The following is an 18,717-nucleotide window of genomic DNA, read 5'->3' as shown; positions in this document are numbered from 1 at the left end:
GAAAAAGTCGACAATGCTTGCTAGATCTACGATTGGCGTTTGGCGCGCAACGAGTTGCATAAGTGTTTGGCCTTCGAAGAAAGGAATACTAGATCGTTGAAAGAATCTTTTGGCGCGCAACGATTTGTTTTGTGTGAAGTTTTCACATGCATACTTGATCTATGTTATTTGTCATATCGAGTCACGTGCTTAATTGGGTATCAAAATTATTGCTTACCAAATGACTCAATGACGGAATGCTTATGACTGTTTTAGAAAACCGCTGCAGTCAGGAGAAGAAGTTCTGCTATCATTTACCAGTTGATGAATTGTGTTCAATGGTGTCAGATGAATAGCACAGGTCATCTCGGGTGCAAGTTAAACAAATCAGAAATTTTTTTTCATGAATCCATGAAAAGATTGTGCTGTAGAAGCGCAAAGGTCAAACTAAGAAATTTATCTTGCATTTTTCTTTCTAATGATTAAGATTAGACTAAACGCATACAATAAGTGATAAGTTGATATCAATGTTCAAGATGATTACCATAATGAATTAAGACTGCCATATTTCATATTCTGTGAAAAATGTTCAAACTGTTAAGATCAATATTAAATTAAAATTTATGTGTTGTCTCTTCAAGCAATTAAAAATTCCGCAGTACCTGAAAATATTCACTCTAAAGTACGTGTGGTACTTTTTGGCAACTTGGCAACGTACAGAACAAGTTCTAAGAAAACTTTCTTGCTGCTTAAAAGCTGTATAAGGAACTGCTTCAAAGGTTGTTCTGTCGGGTGAACATTCACGTATGAGTAATTCCTTAAAAACGGACTGTTCAGAATGCAAATCTTTTTTACGAACTTTTGACTACTTGGGCTAAATACAAATTGTAAATATATCCTACTCTACCAAATGAACAGCTCTAGAAGAGAAACTCATCAGCATTACGTTAAGTTTATCAACACAAAAATCTGGTTATTGAGCTTTTTTATCGATTACCAAAAGCAAGAATCACAACTGCAAGAGAAAATCTGGCACTTTATATTCTTTTATCGAAACCATTGCCTCTCTGTTCAGTGCATTGATTTAAAGGATAAGATGACAATCTGTGCATTTGCTCAATTTTGGCTTAAGTATTTCACATTTTAACATTAATCTGTGGTGAAATTTTTTTTTTAGCTAAAGCGAATGTGTGTCGAATTCCGTTGATTGTAGGTTAAGTAATGGAGATAAACGTTTACCACTTAGTCGTTTAACAATTCTTCTGTTGGAAACTATAAGTTTTAAGTTCGACGGGTCAGCTAGTGTTGAATAGACTATAGGAAAATTTCCTATTTGAGCCTGTTTGTAGAAATCGATCAAATCATCTCTAAGAAAATTGAGTGAGTTTCGTTTTAAACTTTTTGACCACTATTTCCGGAAACTTGGAACCAGTATAGCCGAAGTCGGTTGGTTTAGTAAGTAACTAATATAGCCTCAATTTCCATTTCAGTTTCAAGCCAAATCTAGAAGAATTTTACCTTTTTTTGCATCGTCGCTCTAAATGACGGTGTGAAATTCAATAGCAACCTATTTTATTTTATGAGTGGCATCATTTGACACATACCTGCACACATACATTGCTCAGCATTGCACGCTGCGAACGGAGCAAAGTCGCACGTACCGTCGCGTACTAGTTTTGCATTGTCATTTTGAATGATGGTTGGACTCTCGTCGTCCTATACATTCGGAACCGGAAGATGGATAAGGATGAAGTTGCACAGTATATTTAGAGACAGTGAGAGTTTTAATTCAAATCATGATTCGTGAAAATCGGCTTAACCGTTGCTGAGAAATCCAAGAGAGTTCCGTTTTTGGAAATTTTCTTCACTATTATCGATGCTTTCGGAAGCGGAAAATAGTTTTATATATTCACTAATTAACAAGATCTGCCAACTAGATGAATTGAGCAGTAAGTTTTATACAAATGTGCACCTCGTTTCGCAATCATTTGTGAAAAAATACTCATGAAATAGAAAATTTTCACTAATTGCACTGTAATACCGGAACCGGAAGTCGGATCTAGATCAACTTTTTGGGGGCTTTTTAAAGAATTCTAAGACCTTTTATTTGTTTCTTAGTTTGTGAAAATCGGTTAAGAAATTTCCAAGAAAATTGAGTGCGCTTTTTTCATAAATTTGCACATATTTCTTTGTATGTTTTAAACCGGAAGTCGGATCCAAATGAAATTCAAGAAAATTGTATGGAACCTTAAGACATTTCATTTGAATCTAAGTTTGTGAAAATCGGTTCAGCCATCTCTGAGCAAATTGAGTGACATTTGTCACACACACACACACACACACACACACACACACACACACACACACACACACACACACACACACACACACACACACACACACACACACACACACACACACACACACACACACACACACACACACACACACACACATTTTGTAATCTCGACGAACTGAGTCGAATGGTATATGACACTCGGCCCTCCGGGCCTCGGTTCAAAGTCGGTTTTCACAGTGATTGCATAACCTTTCTATATGAGAAAGGCAAAAATGTGTAAAGCCTACTGCGATAAAAGTTCTTTTCAACAACTTTTTTTCACTTAGGAGATAGAGAAACGATGTCTTCTACAAAGTTTAAGAACTTCTAACGAGAAAAAAACTTAAAAAGTTATTAAATATTTAAACTTCTATATACATTGACTTTAACTACTAATAGGAAACGGGGTCGCAGACCAAAAGGCACATACATATACTTTTTGGATAGCTTAAATCAAGTAATATAAAATTACGAAGTGCGTAACGTGGTCCTTTTCAATTATGTTAATATTTATATACATATAGAGTGCTTTTTCGACCATTTTCTTAGCAAAAACTTTACTAAAACGACTATTTTTGGTTTATTAAAAAGATCTTTGTAGGAAATGTTCAAAAATTCGAATAAGGCATTAGTGTAGCTTTGTTTCAATGATGTAATGATTGAAAATATGTTTTAATGATGTATTCTTGTATGCAATTGACCAAACTAAAGAAGCATGTTAACGTGCTTATTAAATTACGATAAGTTTTACTTATTCTTTTAATAGGATATTCATCATCCTTTCTTTTAATTCCAATCCAATTCACTTCATGGATGATATCGTACACCATTGCATACATCGCCTAAAAACATCGTTTAAATTTAAGTCGTCTGAGATTAATTTTTATCTGTTGAAATGTGTTTAGTTAACACGCCTGCTTGAAAGGCTTTTTGTAAAATTTTGTCATTCTACGAAAAACGTTCTTATGAATTAAGTCCTACACTGAAAAAATAATGAAATTCACACGAAGTGTGAAGTAACTTTATATTAAATTTCCGGCTCCAAATATGCACTGTTGGTGTTTGTGAGACCAGCGCTGCATATTATTTTTAAGAAAACAAGTGAGTTGGTTGATAATACAAATGCTGGAGTATTTGGTCGATGATAATATTACAATTAAATGCGGGAGTGTTTGTACGTTATATAAAGGCGTACACGGTAAAGTAGCTTCAACAAAAATAAACAATTTTGTCGCACTAAAACATCGAGAAGAAATGCCGAAACCGGAGTATAAAAACGTACACAGACTAAGAATAAAGAATAATGACCAACAAGAACAAGTTTGTTTGATTTTAGGGAATTTATAACCAAACTGTTGCCATTACTGCAGTTCTGTTATATTTTCTACTGAAGTCGGTAATATCTCGCATTGAAAAAGCTTGAAAAGAATTATATTGCATTTAATACTATAAAGTTGGATTACGATTTTGATTATTTGGAAAGGTGGTGGTCCTGAATCAATGTCTGTGCAAAACAGAAATTATGCGCAAAACATTAATGTATTTCAAAAAGATTACTCTACCAGGCGGAGCTTGTAGTTGTATCAGAATACTCGTTTCGTTTACACGAAAGTTGTTCGGAAGATCTTTCACTTCATAATGGAGGGTGTTTTAGTATAAAATTTGCCCTCTTCGCATAGCATATGCGCTAGTGCTCAATACAACGTAGAGTATCAAATATCTTAAATGTGTGATAATTTATGAGCTATATATTGTGAGCTGATTCGCGCAATTCTTGAAAATGGTGCAGCCGTTTGGGTTCCATATTGTTTACTCGACATCCAACGCGTCTCCTTTGGGAAGATCCCTACAATTTTTCCAGCCATCAGAAGCGTTATAAATTTATCGATTTGCAATTTTTATCCGTTCGCCCAAATGTCTCTTAGGCCGTTTGCGTAACCGATTTTGTTACAATATCGAGCTGATTATCCTGACTTGTTAAAAAATCTGAATTTAGACATTCACTCTCGTTATATTCAATCTCATCCATTCTTGAAAATTCAATCAGCATTATCTGATTACGGCTTTTTTTAATATGTATCGTCTGTTTATTCATTGTTCCCAGTTATTTTTAAACTGCCTTTCTAGTTCTTCAGAGGCAGGCTCAGTTATATGAGCTATCGTAATCAGTTATAGCTATCGTAATTCGTAGACATGAAAGATGAAGAGATTTATTGCCTGATGATGAACGAGACTTTGACATTTTCGCTTCACTGGGCTCTTCCCAGTTCAATAAAAATAAAAATTTTTAAATAAATTAAATAAAATACATTATATCTAACTATGTAAATGGTCAAAACCTCAGATTTCAGATGTCAATACTCATTCTAATACTCCAGTACCTTACTAGCGTCTTCTAGTAAAACAGTTCTCAGTTTGTCTATCCTTCACCAACTTAATGTAAATCTAATTGATAACATCACTCTCATAAACAATTCTGATTTTTAGTTACAGAAGACCACCTTGTTTTTTTTTTTGCCTGGGTTTACCGGTCGGGCAGCTGAATAGCGCAGATTCTAAACCGGGCCCATTTATGGATCCAGGATATACAATTTCAATTCCTTGTCAGACGAACTAGTCTATGTTGACCAACTGAACACTGGCGGCCAGGAATTGTGCATTGATCCTTTCACCATGAGCAAATTCGTTGCTGAAATATTTAAAGAAGATATTCAATTGAAATTATACTTACTAAATATGGCTTGATGGTGTACTTAATCTACAATCTTGGAAGAGGAAATAAATATATGTTTTGCATAGTAGAATATGAGTGATGATTGATAAGTGAGTGAATCATTAGTTTAGATCTAAGTAAAAGTTTCGAATGTCTGAGAAAGCGCCAAGCATACTACAATGTAATCTAAGAGAGAGTTATTTCCAACAAGCAACTAAATTACTATGGGTGGATGTTTCGGGCGCTGTTATCCACTCCATTTGCGGTTCCAAGAGGTAACAAATAGTATATGATTCCGTCATCATAAAACCAACTGCATACTGCAAAAGAGATCAAACTTGATTAGTAGATCTCTACCCTAGATCAATGTGTAGTATTTGTTGTAGCATGGACAATGCCTGACAAGTTTGGCACTCTCAGAAAGAGGAACGTATCCATTTTATTGTTCCCATTCTGTGTATTGTTGCCTCTTCTTGTCAGACATTACCCATGGCACCATTAGTGTGCATCCTTCTCCATTGAGTAAGGATACAGACAAGCCCTGGGACCGCGACAGCATCATTCAATCTGTCTCAAGGTTGTGCTAACGCCCAGGGAGTTACAGAAGACCACCTCGTCGATATAATAAGAACTCATTCATTTAATGGGTATTGAAACCGTAAAACACCTTCTCGAAGAAATCATTTCTAAAAAGTCAACATGATCTTGAGCTGCAGGAATTTCCAACCTTGAATTGTACACTAGGGCTACCAATGAGAGAAATATTAACTACTATTTACACTATTTGATCTGTTTTGAACACCACCACATTCTTTCCGAAAGCACCATTCTATATCATCAAATTTTTAAGATATAATAGACTCAACTTTCTTCGACAAAATTGTGAGTCCACTAGCGCCTCTGGGTGGGTAAGTTTCTAACTAATATGATTTTCATAATGTAGACTGCTACATTCCGAACATTTTTGTAGAAGACAAAGTCTAAATTCTAATTTTCGCACTAGAGCATAATTTTGATACTGAAAGTTGTACCATAGTAAGTTGTACTTGTTAATAAACTTTTAGTCTATCGAAAGTTGTTTGAAGATTCCAGATGCTAAAATACTCGCGATATATCATGTTTAAACTGTTTTTTTCTATTTTGAACATATGAATTATTTCATGCTCTTTTCAAAGCACCCCTGGTGGAGCAGAGTTGTTGGTCTATGTATCTACAACAAGTTTGCCGAAGATCGTATAGCTCTATCTCTCGACCGAAGCGAGATAGCCGTTTACAGCCCAATCAGTCGAAATCCCATATGCTCTGGGTCCCGTTTATCGCGGATTTGCTTTTCACGCCCCCGGTGAACCGCGTTATTCGAGACCCCTCTGTACGTGACACATAAAAAATATGTGACAATAGCAATATTTCTGATACACCGCCCATTTCATATTCAATCATGATCCGATGGTTGTTAAGAACATCATTTGTACATAAGATTAACGTGCGGATTGTTTTTGAATGTACTACATGCTTGAATTAACGTTAAGCGTAAATTTTATTTTTTTAAGAGTGTATATTTTACTAACTACATAGATAAGTTTTTGAATACTTCGATATGCTGAAACCCCATCTTTTTTCATACAAATTCGAACATTAACAGGAATTGACTAGAACGAGAGAGAGAGAGAGAGAGAGAGAGAGAGAGAGAGAGAGAGCTGGATAGGAAATGGTATCTCAGAATTGATAATATTGATGCTTCGATTACTTGAGAGAAGGACGGTTACTCGTCAGGCTCTTCCTTAGATGTCTCGTAGTTGGCGATTTAGATCAGTATATGGTCATAAATAAAATAAACATAGATTTCCCAGTGTAATAGTAATGTAGTTGAGCAACCCGTGACACCAAAAGCACCGTCTGGTGGAGAATGGGTGCGTAAATGATTTATGATATGGTTTAGGATTCGGTCTAAGCAAGCGATGCGACCACCGCATCGAATTGTGAAACAAACTGTCAGGTATTAAAAACATTCCGCCTGAAAAAAAGTAGAATTGGAACGAACTTACCAGCAAAAGACTCGCCTAATACGTCAGTATTTGTGTCCATTTTAACATCCTTTCCGCACTTCTTTTGCCGGTTTCTTCGTTCCTAAACACAAGTCTTCACTAATCTTTAATTTTCACTTTCCTGTCTTCGGTATTAGGTTTTCTATTAATGTGTTCAATATTTGAACAACCAAACTTTTCACACAAACCCGAATTCGGCTTGAAATAATCTCTAGTGTCATACACTACTAGTTTATACCAAAATCGCACATGTATCCGTTATACCAACATCAGTGACATTTGTACGACCGTCGAAAGACGAGTTTGGACAAAGGCCTCTGAAGGTGATATTATATTGTACAGGAAAAAATCGTTACTCTCACGTGCCACGACAAACTATCATGCAGTTATTTCTACTTTCTCGTCTGAAAAATTACAATTAACTTTATTGTTTGAAAACTTGGCGACAACCTGCGACTATAAAGAAATGATTATTTTGTTTAGACCAAATTTTACTGGAGCCAAAAGTTTACGTGACAAAACGGACATCGCCTACTACGATTCATTTTTTTCTGTTTTGTTTGAGGCAAAGATTTACACGGTTACTCGTGGATATTCAACATTTGATCAAGAGTTACTCAATTTTACCAGAAAAAAAATCTACCTAAAAGCATAAATCAATTAAACCTAGATTTCCCACAGGTATAGGGTTTATAGTGAGGAACAGATATACTTCTTCCAGTACATACTGAAGTAGTGTGAAATGCGCAGACAACTTTATGCATATAGTATTTCCGCATCCATTTCTCATCAGACGGCACTTTCTGTGTCACTGATTGTACTATTACAATACCCTTACTTTCGAGCCTCTAGGTTCATTTGCTTTATGTTTACTTTCAAAATCCAACATGTAAAGAGACGAAATTATTATGTTGCGATGAACAAATCTCGCACAAATCTTAGAAATATATTCACCAATTTTGGGTAATATTTAGATGTGATGAAAAACACTGACATTTCTAACTATGCTCAATAAATTGATTGTGGGTTATTACAAATATAAATGTATAAATCTACTATTATGAAGATAGCAAAAAAAAAGAATTACAAGCATGCATTGCATTCATAATAATGTTAAAATAGTTAATCTAGGTTTTCTACCATTTCTAACTGAACCGGTGATTTCAACTATTTCGGGAATTTCACACCATCCGTTTTCAAACCCGAAAACTCCGCATGTAAGAACTCGCGATGCTGATCCTACCCCTGCCACCCTTTCCTGTCTCCAACCAATCACGGAGACCACGACTTTGGATCGATTATTATTATTATTACTATTACTTCATTTGCTCTGGAGCTAGCCGTGTTTAACAAGTAATAAATGGTCGGCGAACCGACCGACCGACCGACCGAAGCCGAGTGACGCGCTGCCGCCGAAGATGATGCTAAATCATCCCACTAAAAAGTGTCGAATGTGTACTGGTTTTCCCTTTCCTTCCTCGTCCGCTCATTGCGCATTGTACGTACGTATCTAGTTGGTTAGGTAGGTGTTTTGTGTAGTCCACCGAGACTGTTCGGCACTTGACCGAATACACCTTCAAATCGATCTTCGTGGTACGCGTTTTTCTTTTTTAACTATTCATGCCTTAATCGCACCCGGAAAGAATAATCGTCTGAGTTAAGAGTTGATGTGCGGGGGAAAAGGGGGCAAAAATGATGCTGTACTTTTGTGTGTATGTGCTTATTGTTATTATTTTTATCTGATTTTGGCGAATGCGCATGTAGATTTCTTTGGACGAAGGTGGGGATCAGGTTGGAATGGATGACTACTGGGAACGTAATAGTTTTAATGTTTGCTGATTCAAACTAGGGGTTTTTATTCGCTTGCGGTAGTAACTTCCATTTACCTTACGTTGCTAAAAAGGGGGTAACGTCTAGACGAAGTTACTAATAATTATTAGTAAAAACAAAAGCCTACAAATTGTTTGGTTTTCTTGAAGCTACAGTCTACATAAACTCGGAAAACTACGAATCAGTGGTTCTGTTTACACGCTCGAAAGGTAACTTGAATCAACATTGGATAGACATATGGCAAAATCCAAGAAGGCTTTGTTCATTTGTAACTTTTAGATAAAAGCAAAGCCTTGGTATTACATTCCTGTAGTGGAATTTGACCTTCTGTTTCAACAGACTTCGCATCCGATTCAGAGTGTACAGAACCAGTGCATGGCTGGTGCTACGATTCTACTGACACTACGAATCCTTCCAGGTCGGGGCTCGAACATACGACAGCTTGTAAGACCAGCGCCCTATGCATTGAACCGCCAACCCGGGACAAACAACAACAAACGTTTAGATAAAAAGGAATACAAATAAAAATGATAATTGTACGTATTAGTTGATTGTGTGAATTTCGCAACTTTTACTGCTGCGCTACCAGAATTGTAAAGGTGCATTTATTGTAAAGATTGACTTATTGGCAACAAATATTTTACACTACACAATTTATTAACGTGGAACGAATGAGAGTAAAGAAAATAACAGATTTTGATGCCAACTATTTCAATTCGGATTTGCATATTTCAGTGAAAGAACCAAATGCTGTACGGCCAAATTGTGGAATTCTCGAACGCGAAGCAGTCAAATGCTGACTCGTTTAGTGCGAATTTGGTTCTGCTAATAAATTTATCTACCTAGATTTGCACTAAACTGATGATTTTTATCTCCGATTTGCAAAAAAAAAAACAATCTTTCTAGTTATTGAGATAACTTTTGGAGCCATTAGGAGAGCTGATTTTGCATAATGTTCCCCATCGTTGTCCACTTTTCGATGGATTTTGCTTTTTTAAAGAGAAACTGGCTCTGCGGACGTCCCGTAATTGATTCAATACTAAATTGAATTCAAGAACTGGAACTGAGCTTTGGATCTGAAATTATGTTGATACGTTCGATACAACAAGAGATTATCACACGAATAAAAAATTATAACTCTCTCAGAGGATAAATTTTGAAAACGCGCCAATAGTAAAGTAAGTCGTATTCACGACGAAAAATCCATCTCTCTTATTTACAACTGGATTTTTTGTCGTGAATACGACTTACTTTACCATTGGCGCGTTTTCAAAATTTATCCTCTGAGAGAGTTATAATTTTGTAATCGTGTGATAATCTCTAGTTGTAGATAATTTATATTTGCAAGGTGAAGTCTTTTATCTAGATATTAACCGTTTATCTGTTATCCTGAATCCATTCAATTCCTTACCCGTATCCTAACTGCGAACTGATCTGTCATTCGTATATTCTCAATTACATTTTACACGACCATGACATAAAATAGTCTGGACAAACTTCGTTTGCCAACCACACTGCACAGTGTCTCATAGACGGACAGAGTAATAAATTCTTACTCGATTGCTCGATTGCAGCTTCGCAAAAAAATTTTATTCTGAATTTTCATAAAATGAACCAATCGGTTGGAGGCGAAATTCATTCGGAATCGATTGTTGCACTAAAGGAGCACCGATTCGAATTTCATACTGAATCCCACGTGGAATTCTGAATGAAAATTTTTCGTTTACTCGAATATGAGCAATTCCGCTCCATTTCAAATCGTCCATAAATGGCGAAAATCTGTCACGATCCCCTTCGATTTGCATATGTGATCGGCATGACAAATTAAAAAAATTTTCACTGGTCTAGAGATTTTTTCACTCAAGACTCATTTTTAAAACGTGCGTATGTGCGTATGCGTAGCAATATTATTTTTAAAACATTATAACTCGATATCTAGAGCTTCTACGAAAATTTTGCCTAAGAAAAAGTTGTAGGCGTTCCACTGATTGTTCTTTAAAAAAATATACACAGAAAAAATATCTTCCGATACTTTGAAAAATCAGAACTTGAAATTTTTTTTCATTTTGTACCACAAGAAACATCAAATTACAAGGAAACAATTGAATGTTCAAGAAAGTTGGAGAGGTGATCGATAAAAATGATTCCCGAGGAAAAACTTTTTGTTGATTTTAGAAAAACGATGTTTTTTTAGGAATAAATGTGTCCGACCAATCAAATATTATCCTTCAAGCCCCGCTTAATGAAAAAGTTTATAGAGAGCTACTTCTTAAATACAGCCATTTTTGAGATATACGAGAAACACAGAAACGTAAAAATGATGTTTTATGAGAATACGCTCTTTTTAAGTCAGTCTGGGTTCTCCATCGCCAAATTGACAATTTTGGTAATTCTCATGAAATTTTGAATAAATTATTCTTTGACCTCAAGACAATTGGAGCAGTTGTTTTCGAGATATTTTGAAAACAAAATCGAAAAAAACACATTTTCCATAAATTAGGTGTGGTTTTTAATAAGCCAAGTGTATGTAAGTACAAATTACAATATTGGAGATATAGTTTGCAAAAAATAATAAGTCAATAATTTAAATAAAAAAATTTTTTAGTTACACCAGATCTCGACGTTTTATGAATTTCTAAGACATTCTACATAAAAAATCTTCTATTTTGCAGTTTTTTTTATGCATGGATTTCCGAAGTTACGCGGTCTCTAATTCTTTAAGTACCAAAGTCGATTTTTCGAGAAAAAAAATTGTTTTCAATGATATTAGATTGCTCGGACACATCTATTCTTATAAAAACATCTAAAATCAACGAAAAGGTTTTCTTAGGGAAACTTTTTATAGATAACCTCTCCAACTTTGTGGTAGAAAATGAAAAAAAAAATCTCTGATTTTCCAAAAAAAAATGGAAGATATTTTTTCGGTGTATATTTTTCAAAAAATCGATTACTAACTTTTTCTTAGACACAATTTTCGTGGAAGCTATAGATTTCGAGTTATAATTGTTTCAAAATAATGTTTCCTAAAACACATACGCCCTTTTCAAAAATTAGTCTTGAGTGAAAAATACTTTATTTGCTTTATACTGATCACATATCTCGGTTAATTTTTCAAAAGGGCGTATAAGCAAGTGACAGTTTCGCTTTGTTTACTTTCTCTTCTAATAATTACCAAGCGATTTCCACGTTTATCACTCAACTCTTTGCATGAAATGATACCCGAAACTTTCGACTTTCAAACAGAATAGTGATATCAAAGAAAATATTTTTAATCACATCACAATAATCGAAAGAGAGAGTGATTAAAGAGAAACTGTCACTTGCTTATACGCCATTTTGAAAAATTACCCGAGATATGAAAAGTTTCTTGCAAATCGACAGCCAACAGCCAACAGCCAGCGGATTCCGCATGAAATTGCTATGTACACGCTCACTCAAAAAAAACTCAAAATTAAGTTTCTTTTACCCACTTGCCAACGTTCATGCAGGAAGGTAATTCTCGGTAAAATCGGGAGTACTTATTTTTGAGTAACTGCGTGGATAGTACTGATTGGGTTCAAACCTGGCAGCGTCGGCGAAAATGTTTTGCCGGAATGTTGGCAGAGTTCCGACAAGAGTCTGGCAACAATGCAAACAACCGTTTCCGACAGAAAATTTCGCATAGCGGTCATTAACGGATCTGTTTCTGCCGGATTTTTGCAATACAAGACTGGCAGAACCCCTTTGAATCGGTTCTACATTTTTAGCGCCTTTGGTTTCATTTTTTCAATTAGAAATTTAAATGAAGGGCAATAACATAGCTTTTGCACTACCAAACATGATATGCTAAGCTTCATTTCTCAATATACCAGTATATTCAGAGTCGTTTTCATTTTTGAATGTACGTGCAGGATTGACGAATATCAAATGAAGTCGAACAGAAAAAAGAAGGAAGTGCGATCTTGTCACGTGGCGAGAGAATGGCGCAATTTCGCCTGCATAATTTTGACAGTTGCCGAAATCTTGCCAGGCTTTTGTCAGTTGTTATAATTTCTCACAAACGGAGCCGCATACACGAGGGCAAGAAACTGAGGCGGCACTAAGCTCGTTTGGACGGTTCACTTAAACAGAGTTTGTTTGCCTTTTTAGGGCACTCAAAACTGTGATCTACCCGTTCGCCCGGATTATTGACTCGTGTGTTATTTGTAACATACTACATGGAATGAAAAGTCCCGGACATAACAAAAGAAAAGTCGATTTTTTACAGTGATTTTTTTTTATTCTTCAGTGTAATCTCCATCTAGAGCGATACACTTGACCCATCGATCCTTCAACATTTTGATGCCCTTTGAAAAAAAAAACTACAAGGATCAGCCTCATGGGGTTGTTCGAGCCATTGATGTGGAACAAGGCAACCAAAATTTCTAATGATCTACAATCAAACAGTTCAATCAATCGTCACACTTTTGAATTCTCAATTGCACGAGAATCTGCTTAAATTGATCTTGATTAGGAACCAACACCGAACATTGTTCGTCTTGATTTGTATTTGTTTTATAGTCGACGAAATTACACCAATATCCCAAATGTATGCAATTATATCTTTGAACATACTTGCGATACGATTTTGATATTAAGGCTTCTTTTCGCCAAGCTTGTGTTCAAGTTTTGTATGCAAGCAGTTATTTTTATAGCGTTAAGTTTCTGTACCATTCTGCGATTTCGGTTGAAGCGATAAACTTTTTCTCATTATTAATCGAGTTCATCTTATATGAATTGGAAATTAATCTTAATCACTCAAAATTACCCTGAGGTAGTTGTCAATTTCTCAGGCGAAAAGAGAAAACATGGAATTTCCTCCGAGCTTGCATGACACAAGATCAGAGCATATCAATTAAAGCTTTAAATCGTTTTATGGCACTTTTTGTCTTGCTGTCTAGCAACAACTTATTTCTAGCATGCTACGCGTAGGACTGAAACGTTAACTATAATTTCGCATCTATTTATAAATTCGCGTGCTTCCAACAGTTTCGCTTTTGCATCAATTGACCAATCAGAACGATGCTTTCCCTTTGATGTATCGCTTACTCCTTCAAAACCGTCGTCTATGGCAGGGAAATCCGATATGCCGGAGACAAAATAGGACACTACTTGCTACTATTCAAATCGTAACTTAGAAATATTTCCAATCAGATGATGAAATAATATTAATAATTGATGCAAAATAGACTGAGCTATAAGTGCTTAAAACCTGACCACATTTCTACGTGTATTTTTCCTTGAGTTTCTGATTTGCACCCCTATATAGAAAATAAAGATGTGTTCCCCATCAAAAGATTTATCGAGGTCTTAGTAATAGATAATAGTTGCTGGGGGCCAGGTCTGGAGAATACGGTGGACCAATCCGTATCGCCAAATCGTTCAATTTCACCGTTGTTTATATGCATGCATGCTCTGGTAACTAGAACTCGTCTGACACGATCAGCTGTTAATCAAACTCTAGTGGATAGATTGTCATGAAATTTGGTATTGGGTTATCTGGAGGCTTGTTCTCAACAAAAATATACACGGTTAGAAACTATTCACGTTTTTTTTCTGTGAAAGGCCCGGGACTTTTCATTCCATTCCAAGTATATTTGCAGCAAATCAATTCTAATCGGGTATACAATCGTCTCGTTTGCCGTCTCATTTCAATAACGGCTAGATACAATTTTTCACATCTTTCACCACTCCCTCTCGCTGGGCCACCAATCATCAGCACCCCCGTCACACATCGTCTTCAAGTGTGCGTATTTAGCTCCGCCAAAAACCGGCCCATTGCTCGCATCGCATCGCAACGTCTGTAGCTCAACATAATTTAGCGCGATTAGTAATTACATATCATCGAACGCCCATCGATTGAAATAATGCCGAGAAAACGCTTGAAGCTGCTGGCTAAGCTTTTATGTTTGATTACCATCGGGCATCGGGCTTCGGCACCGCACAGAACCATTTGCACATACATACTGTAGTGTAAGGCACCTAAAATGTTTTCGTTTTCGGTAGGAATTTCATCAATAAACCAACCATTTGCTATTCGTGACACGATTTTTTTTTTCTATCGCCCGAATGAAAAGTAGCTCATATTTTTTTTCTCCATTTTGCACCAACAGGATCAATCTCATTAATGTAGACCAAATCGGCACCAGCCAAAGAACAGCATCGACACCACACCGACCAAAGAGCCGAGCAAACTGCTGCTCAGTGATATAGACTACTTTTTTTAAAAAAACGCTGTGCTGAATTTTGTTTTTTCGAGCGTAGCCTAGCAACAACCATCGATGATCGAGGGAACCATGCTTCAGAGCACGCTAGGATCGGCGCAGCGATTCAAGAAACGGGAACGCACTCAGAACTGGGCCTACGAGGAGAAGCACTTTTTGCTGGAGTTATGCCGCAAGGATATGCACATCATCGAGAACAAACGGCTGGACAGTGCGCTGACGTCGCTGAAAAATCGGGCCTGGAAAATTATCCACCAGCAGTTTGCGATCGCCTTCGGTACCGACAGGAACTGCAACCGGTTGAAGGAGCAGTGGCGACGGATGAAAGGTGAGTGTGAATAATAATACCAAAGGTAGATGGCGTCCATTTCATACCGGTGAACAAACATGTTAAATTGTCAGATTCCCGGAATTGAACTGCAAACATAGTTTCACGAAAGAACGACAAGATTGTTCAGGTCACTTGCGTACCTAGGAGGGGAGCTTAAACCTTCTCCGGAGCATTAAAACTTTCAATTTTCTGTTGTCTCAAGTTGATAATGCGGAGCGTTGGTCGCAGAGTAGTGGAAGAGGGTTTTCTAACTTTCAAGCGAAAAGGTACTAGAACAGAACAGTTTACAAATTCTGCAGAGATAAAAAGGCGGGTGGGTAATGTCAGAGACATAACTGGATGTCGTGAATACGAAAGCAACTGACATGTTATTTAACACTTTCGAATATCAATTAGTTGATCAATTGTATGAATTATGCTAGCATTCCTATTTTTCACATTTTTCGCAAAAACATCGAAGGCTTTACTTGATCTCGATTACTGTGAACAGCAAAAAGTGCACAAATCTAATCAAACAGTTCTAGATTTGCATTAAACTGAGGTTTTTATCTTCGATTTGCGAAGAAGAAATCCTAATAGTTCTTAAGAAAACTTTTAGAGCCATTAGAACGGCTGATTTTGTGTGATGCTCTCCAGAGTTGTCCTCTTTTCGTTGTTTTTTCACCCATGCAAGCAACTAGCTTTGCAAACGACACACAATACATCTGCTCGCGGTGGCGATAGAATCCAAACTGAACCAATTTTTGTTAAGAGGTTTCTTTTTACGTTATTTCGTTTGTAGCTTAGTCCTAACGGCTATAAAAATAGCAGCATACAGAATTTTAATGTCGATTATTCCATTTCGGATTTGCATTTCATTGAAAGAAACTATCAGTATGCTGTACGGGATTCATTCCTGGCTTTCAGAACGACCAAATTGTGGAACTTACTACGATATTAAGCACTGTTCGGAATTTTGTTCTTTTCCTCAGAACGCGTTCTGATTGGCTGTTGTTGACATGGGTCAAATGAGACAGGTTTTTCAATAGTGTAACATTGAAATACTTCAATGCTGTTGCTATACACGTTTAAGTAGAAAAATTTCGATTCTATTGGTAGTTCGATTATATAAATCCTTTCACAGATCACTGAGCTATAAGCTTTCAAAATACAAGAAAGGCAAACGCGCCATATGAATTATCCTCTTTTTTTTTTTTTTTATAATAAAATTTTTATTGGGCTCATTTGCGTTAGCTTAACGTGGCCGATTGTCTTGTTGTTAGGTGGAAAAGAGTGGAAGCCGTATTATGGGGCGACCTGCTCCCCTAGAGTTAGTAAAGGAGTGTCAGGAGGGTGGGACCTATACTGTATTGATTTTGAACATATTTTGATATTACAAATCATTCATTAATAGCTTGCATCTTTTAAACACACTTTGCATTTCCGGGTTCTCGACGTTCTCCAGATTGTAACGAGGAAGAGACTATACTAAACTCGGATGCTTTGTTGGTGTACTTTGATGTTGGTGTGTCATTTATGGATGGTTTCCAGCAATTCAGCTTGACCAGTGTTTAGTTCGTTTGGGGTAGGACCACTGTAGAAGAAAGAAAGAGAAAGAGAGAGAACTAGATTTGCACGTTTATAGCTTTGAGGAAGTTATAGAGGTAGGTCATGTAAAGGAGATCTCTGGTTGCCAAAACGTCACGGACTGGAACATAAGGTGGTCTACCTTGGGCCCGAAGGGAATCAATTAGCTGGAGTCTGACGTCGCAATACTCGGAGCACACCCAAACAACATGCTCGATGTCATGATAACCGTCTCCGCAAACGCAAAGATTACTCTCACTAAGGCCAACACGATGAAGATGCGCTTTGAGCAAAGAGTGGTTGGACATAAGTCTTGACATTGTGCGAATAAAGTCCCGGTTCACATCCAACCCTCGGAACCAAGCTTTCGTCGATACCTGCGGTATAATGGAATGTAACCACCGTCCTAGATATCCATCATTCCAGGAGGTTTGCCAGCTGACGAGTGCCTCTTGACGAGAACGACTGAAAAATTCATTGAAGCAGATTGGTCTTTCATAGGTTTCACCTTGTAATGCGCCCACCTTGGCCAGTGAGTCCGCCATCTCATTACCCCTTACGGAACAATGTGATGGGACCCAAACCAAGGTAATCCGGTATGATTTTTCAGATAAAGCACTCAGTTGTTCCCGTATTTTCCCTAGGAAATACGGCGAGTACTTTCCAGGCTTCACTGAGCGAAGAGCCTCGATAGAGCTGAGACTGTCCGATACAATGAAGTAGTGGTCTGTGGGCAAAGTTTCAATGATCTCAAGGGTATACTGAATTGCAGCTAGTTCTGCGACGTAAACTGAAGCCGGATCACTGAGTTTATAGGAGGCGGTGAAATTTTCATTAAAAATACCGAAGCCAGTGGACCCGTCGAGATGTGATCCGTCAGTGTAAAACATTTTATTACAGTCGACTTCTCTAAATTTGTCATTAAAAATATTTGGGATCACTTGAGGGCATACGTGATCCGGGATTCCATAAATATCTTCTTTCATGGATGTGTCGAAAAACACCGTAGAATTAGAAGTATCATAGAAACGAACACTGTGAGGATTGTAGAAAGAAGAATTATTGTTACGTGACATGAAATCAAAGTACAATGTCATAAATCGGGTCTGAGAATTAAGCTCGACTAGCCGTTCAAAGTTATCGATAACCAACGGGTTTAAGACGCTACATCGAATGAGTTGTCGATATGAGAGATCCCACAAACGGTTTTTCAACGGGAGAATTCCCGCCAGTACCTCGAGACTCCCCGTATGAGTCGACTGCATACAACCCAAGGCTATACGCAAGCAACGATACTGGACTCTCTCCAGCTTGATAAAGTGTATTTTCGCGGCTGAACGGAAACAGAAACATCCATACTCCATCACTGACAATATCGTTGTTTGGTACAGCCTTATAAGATCTGTTGGGTGAGCTCCCCACCAAGTCCCGGTCACTGTACGTAGAAAGTTGATTCTTTTTTGGCATTTTCGTTTCAGATACCTAATGTGACATCCCCAGGTACCTTTGGAATCGAACCAGACTCCGAGGTATTTGAATGTGAAGGCCTGAGCTATGGTTTGACCCATTAGTTGAAGCTGTAGTTGTGCAGGTTCACGCTTCCTGGAAAATACTACCAACTCAGTTTTCTCCGTGGAGAATTCGATACCCAGCTTTAGAGCCCATGTAGACAA

The 18,717-nt window shown here is 37.2% G+C and overlaps 1 protein-coding gene across 1 annotated transcript in view; it reads left to right on the top strand.

The window, feature by feature from the left end:
- Positions 1 to 18,717, top strand: part of LOC131435925 (probable nuclear hormone receptor HR38) — a 40,053-nt gene that overhangs the window by 2,516 nt on the left and 18,820 nt on the right. The window contains exon 2 of the mRNA XM_058604223.1: positions 15,037 to 15,475. Within this exon, the coding sequence (XP_058460206.1) occupies positions 15,205 to 15,475 (271 nt within the window). The 5' untranslated portion in view covers positions 15,037 to 15,204. The remainder of the gene's footprint in view (positions 1 to 15,036; positions 15,476 to 18,717) is intronic.

This window comes from Malaya genurostris, chromosome 3 (assembly GCF_030247185.1).
Source record: "Malaya genurostris strain Urasoe2022 chromosome 3, Malgen_1.1, whole genome shotgun sequence".
Taxonomy (NCBI): Eukaryota; Metazoa; Arthropoda; class Insecta; order Diptera; family Culicidae; genus Malaya; species Malaya genurostris.
Note: the sequence above shows the minus strand (reverse complement) of the source record. Positions and strands in the feature narration are given on the sequence as shown.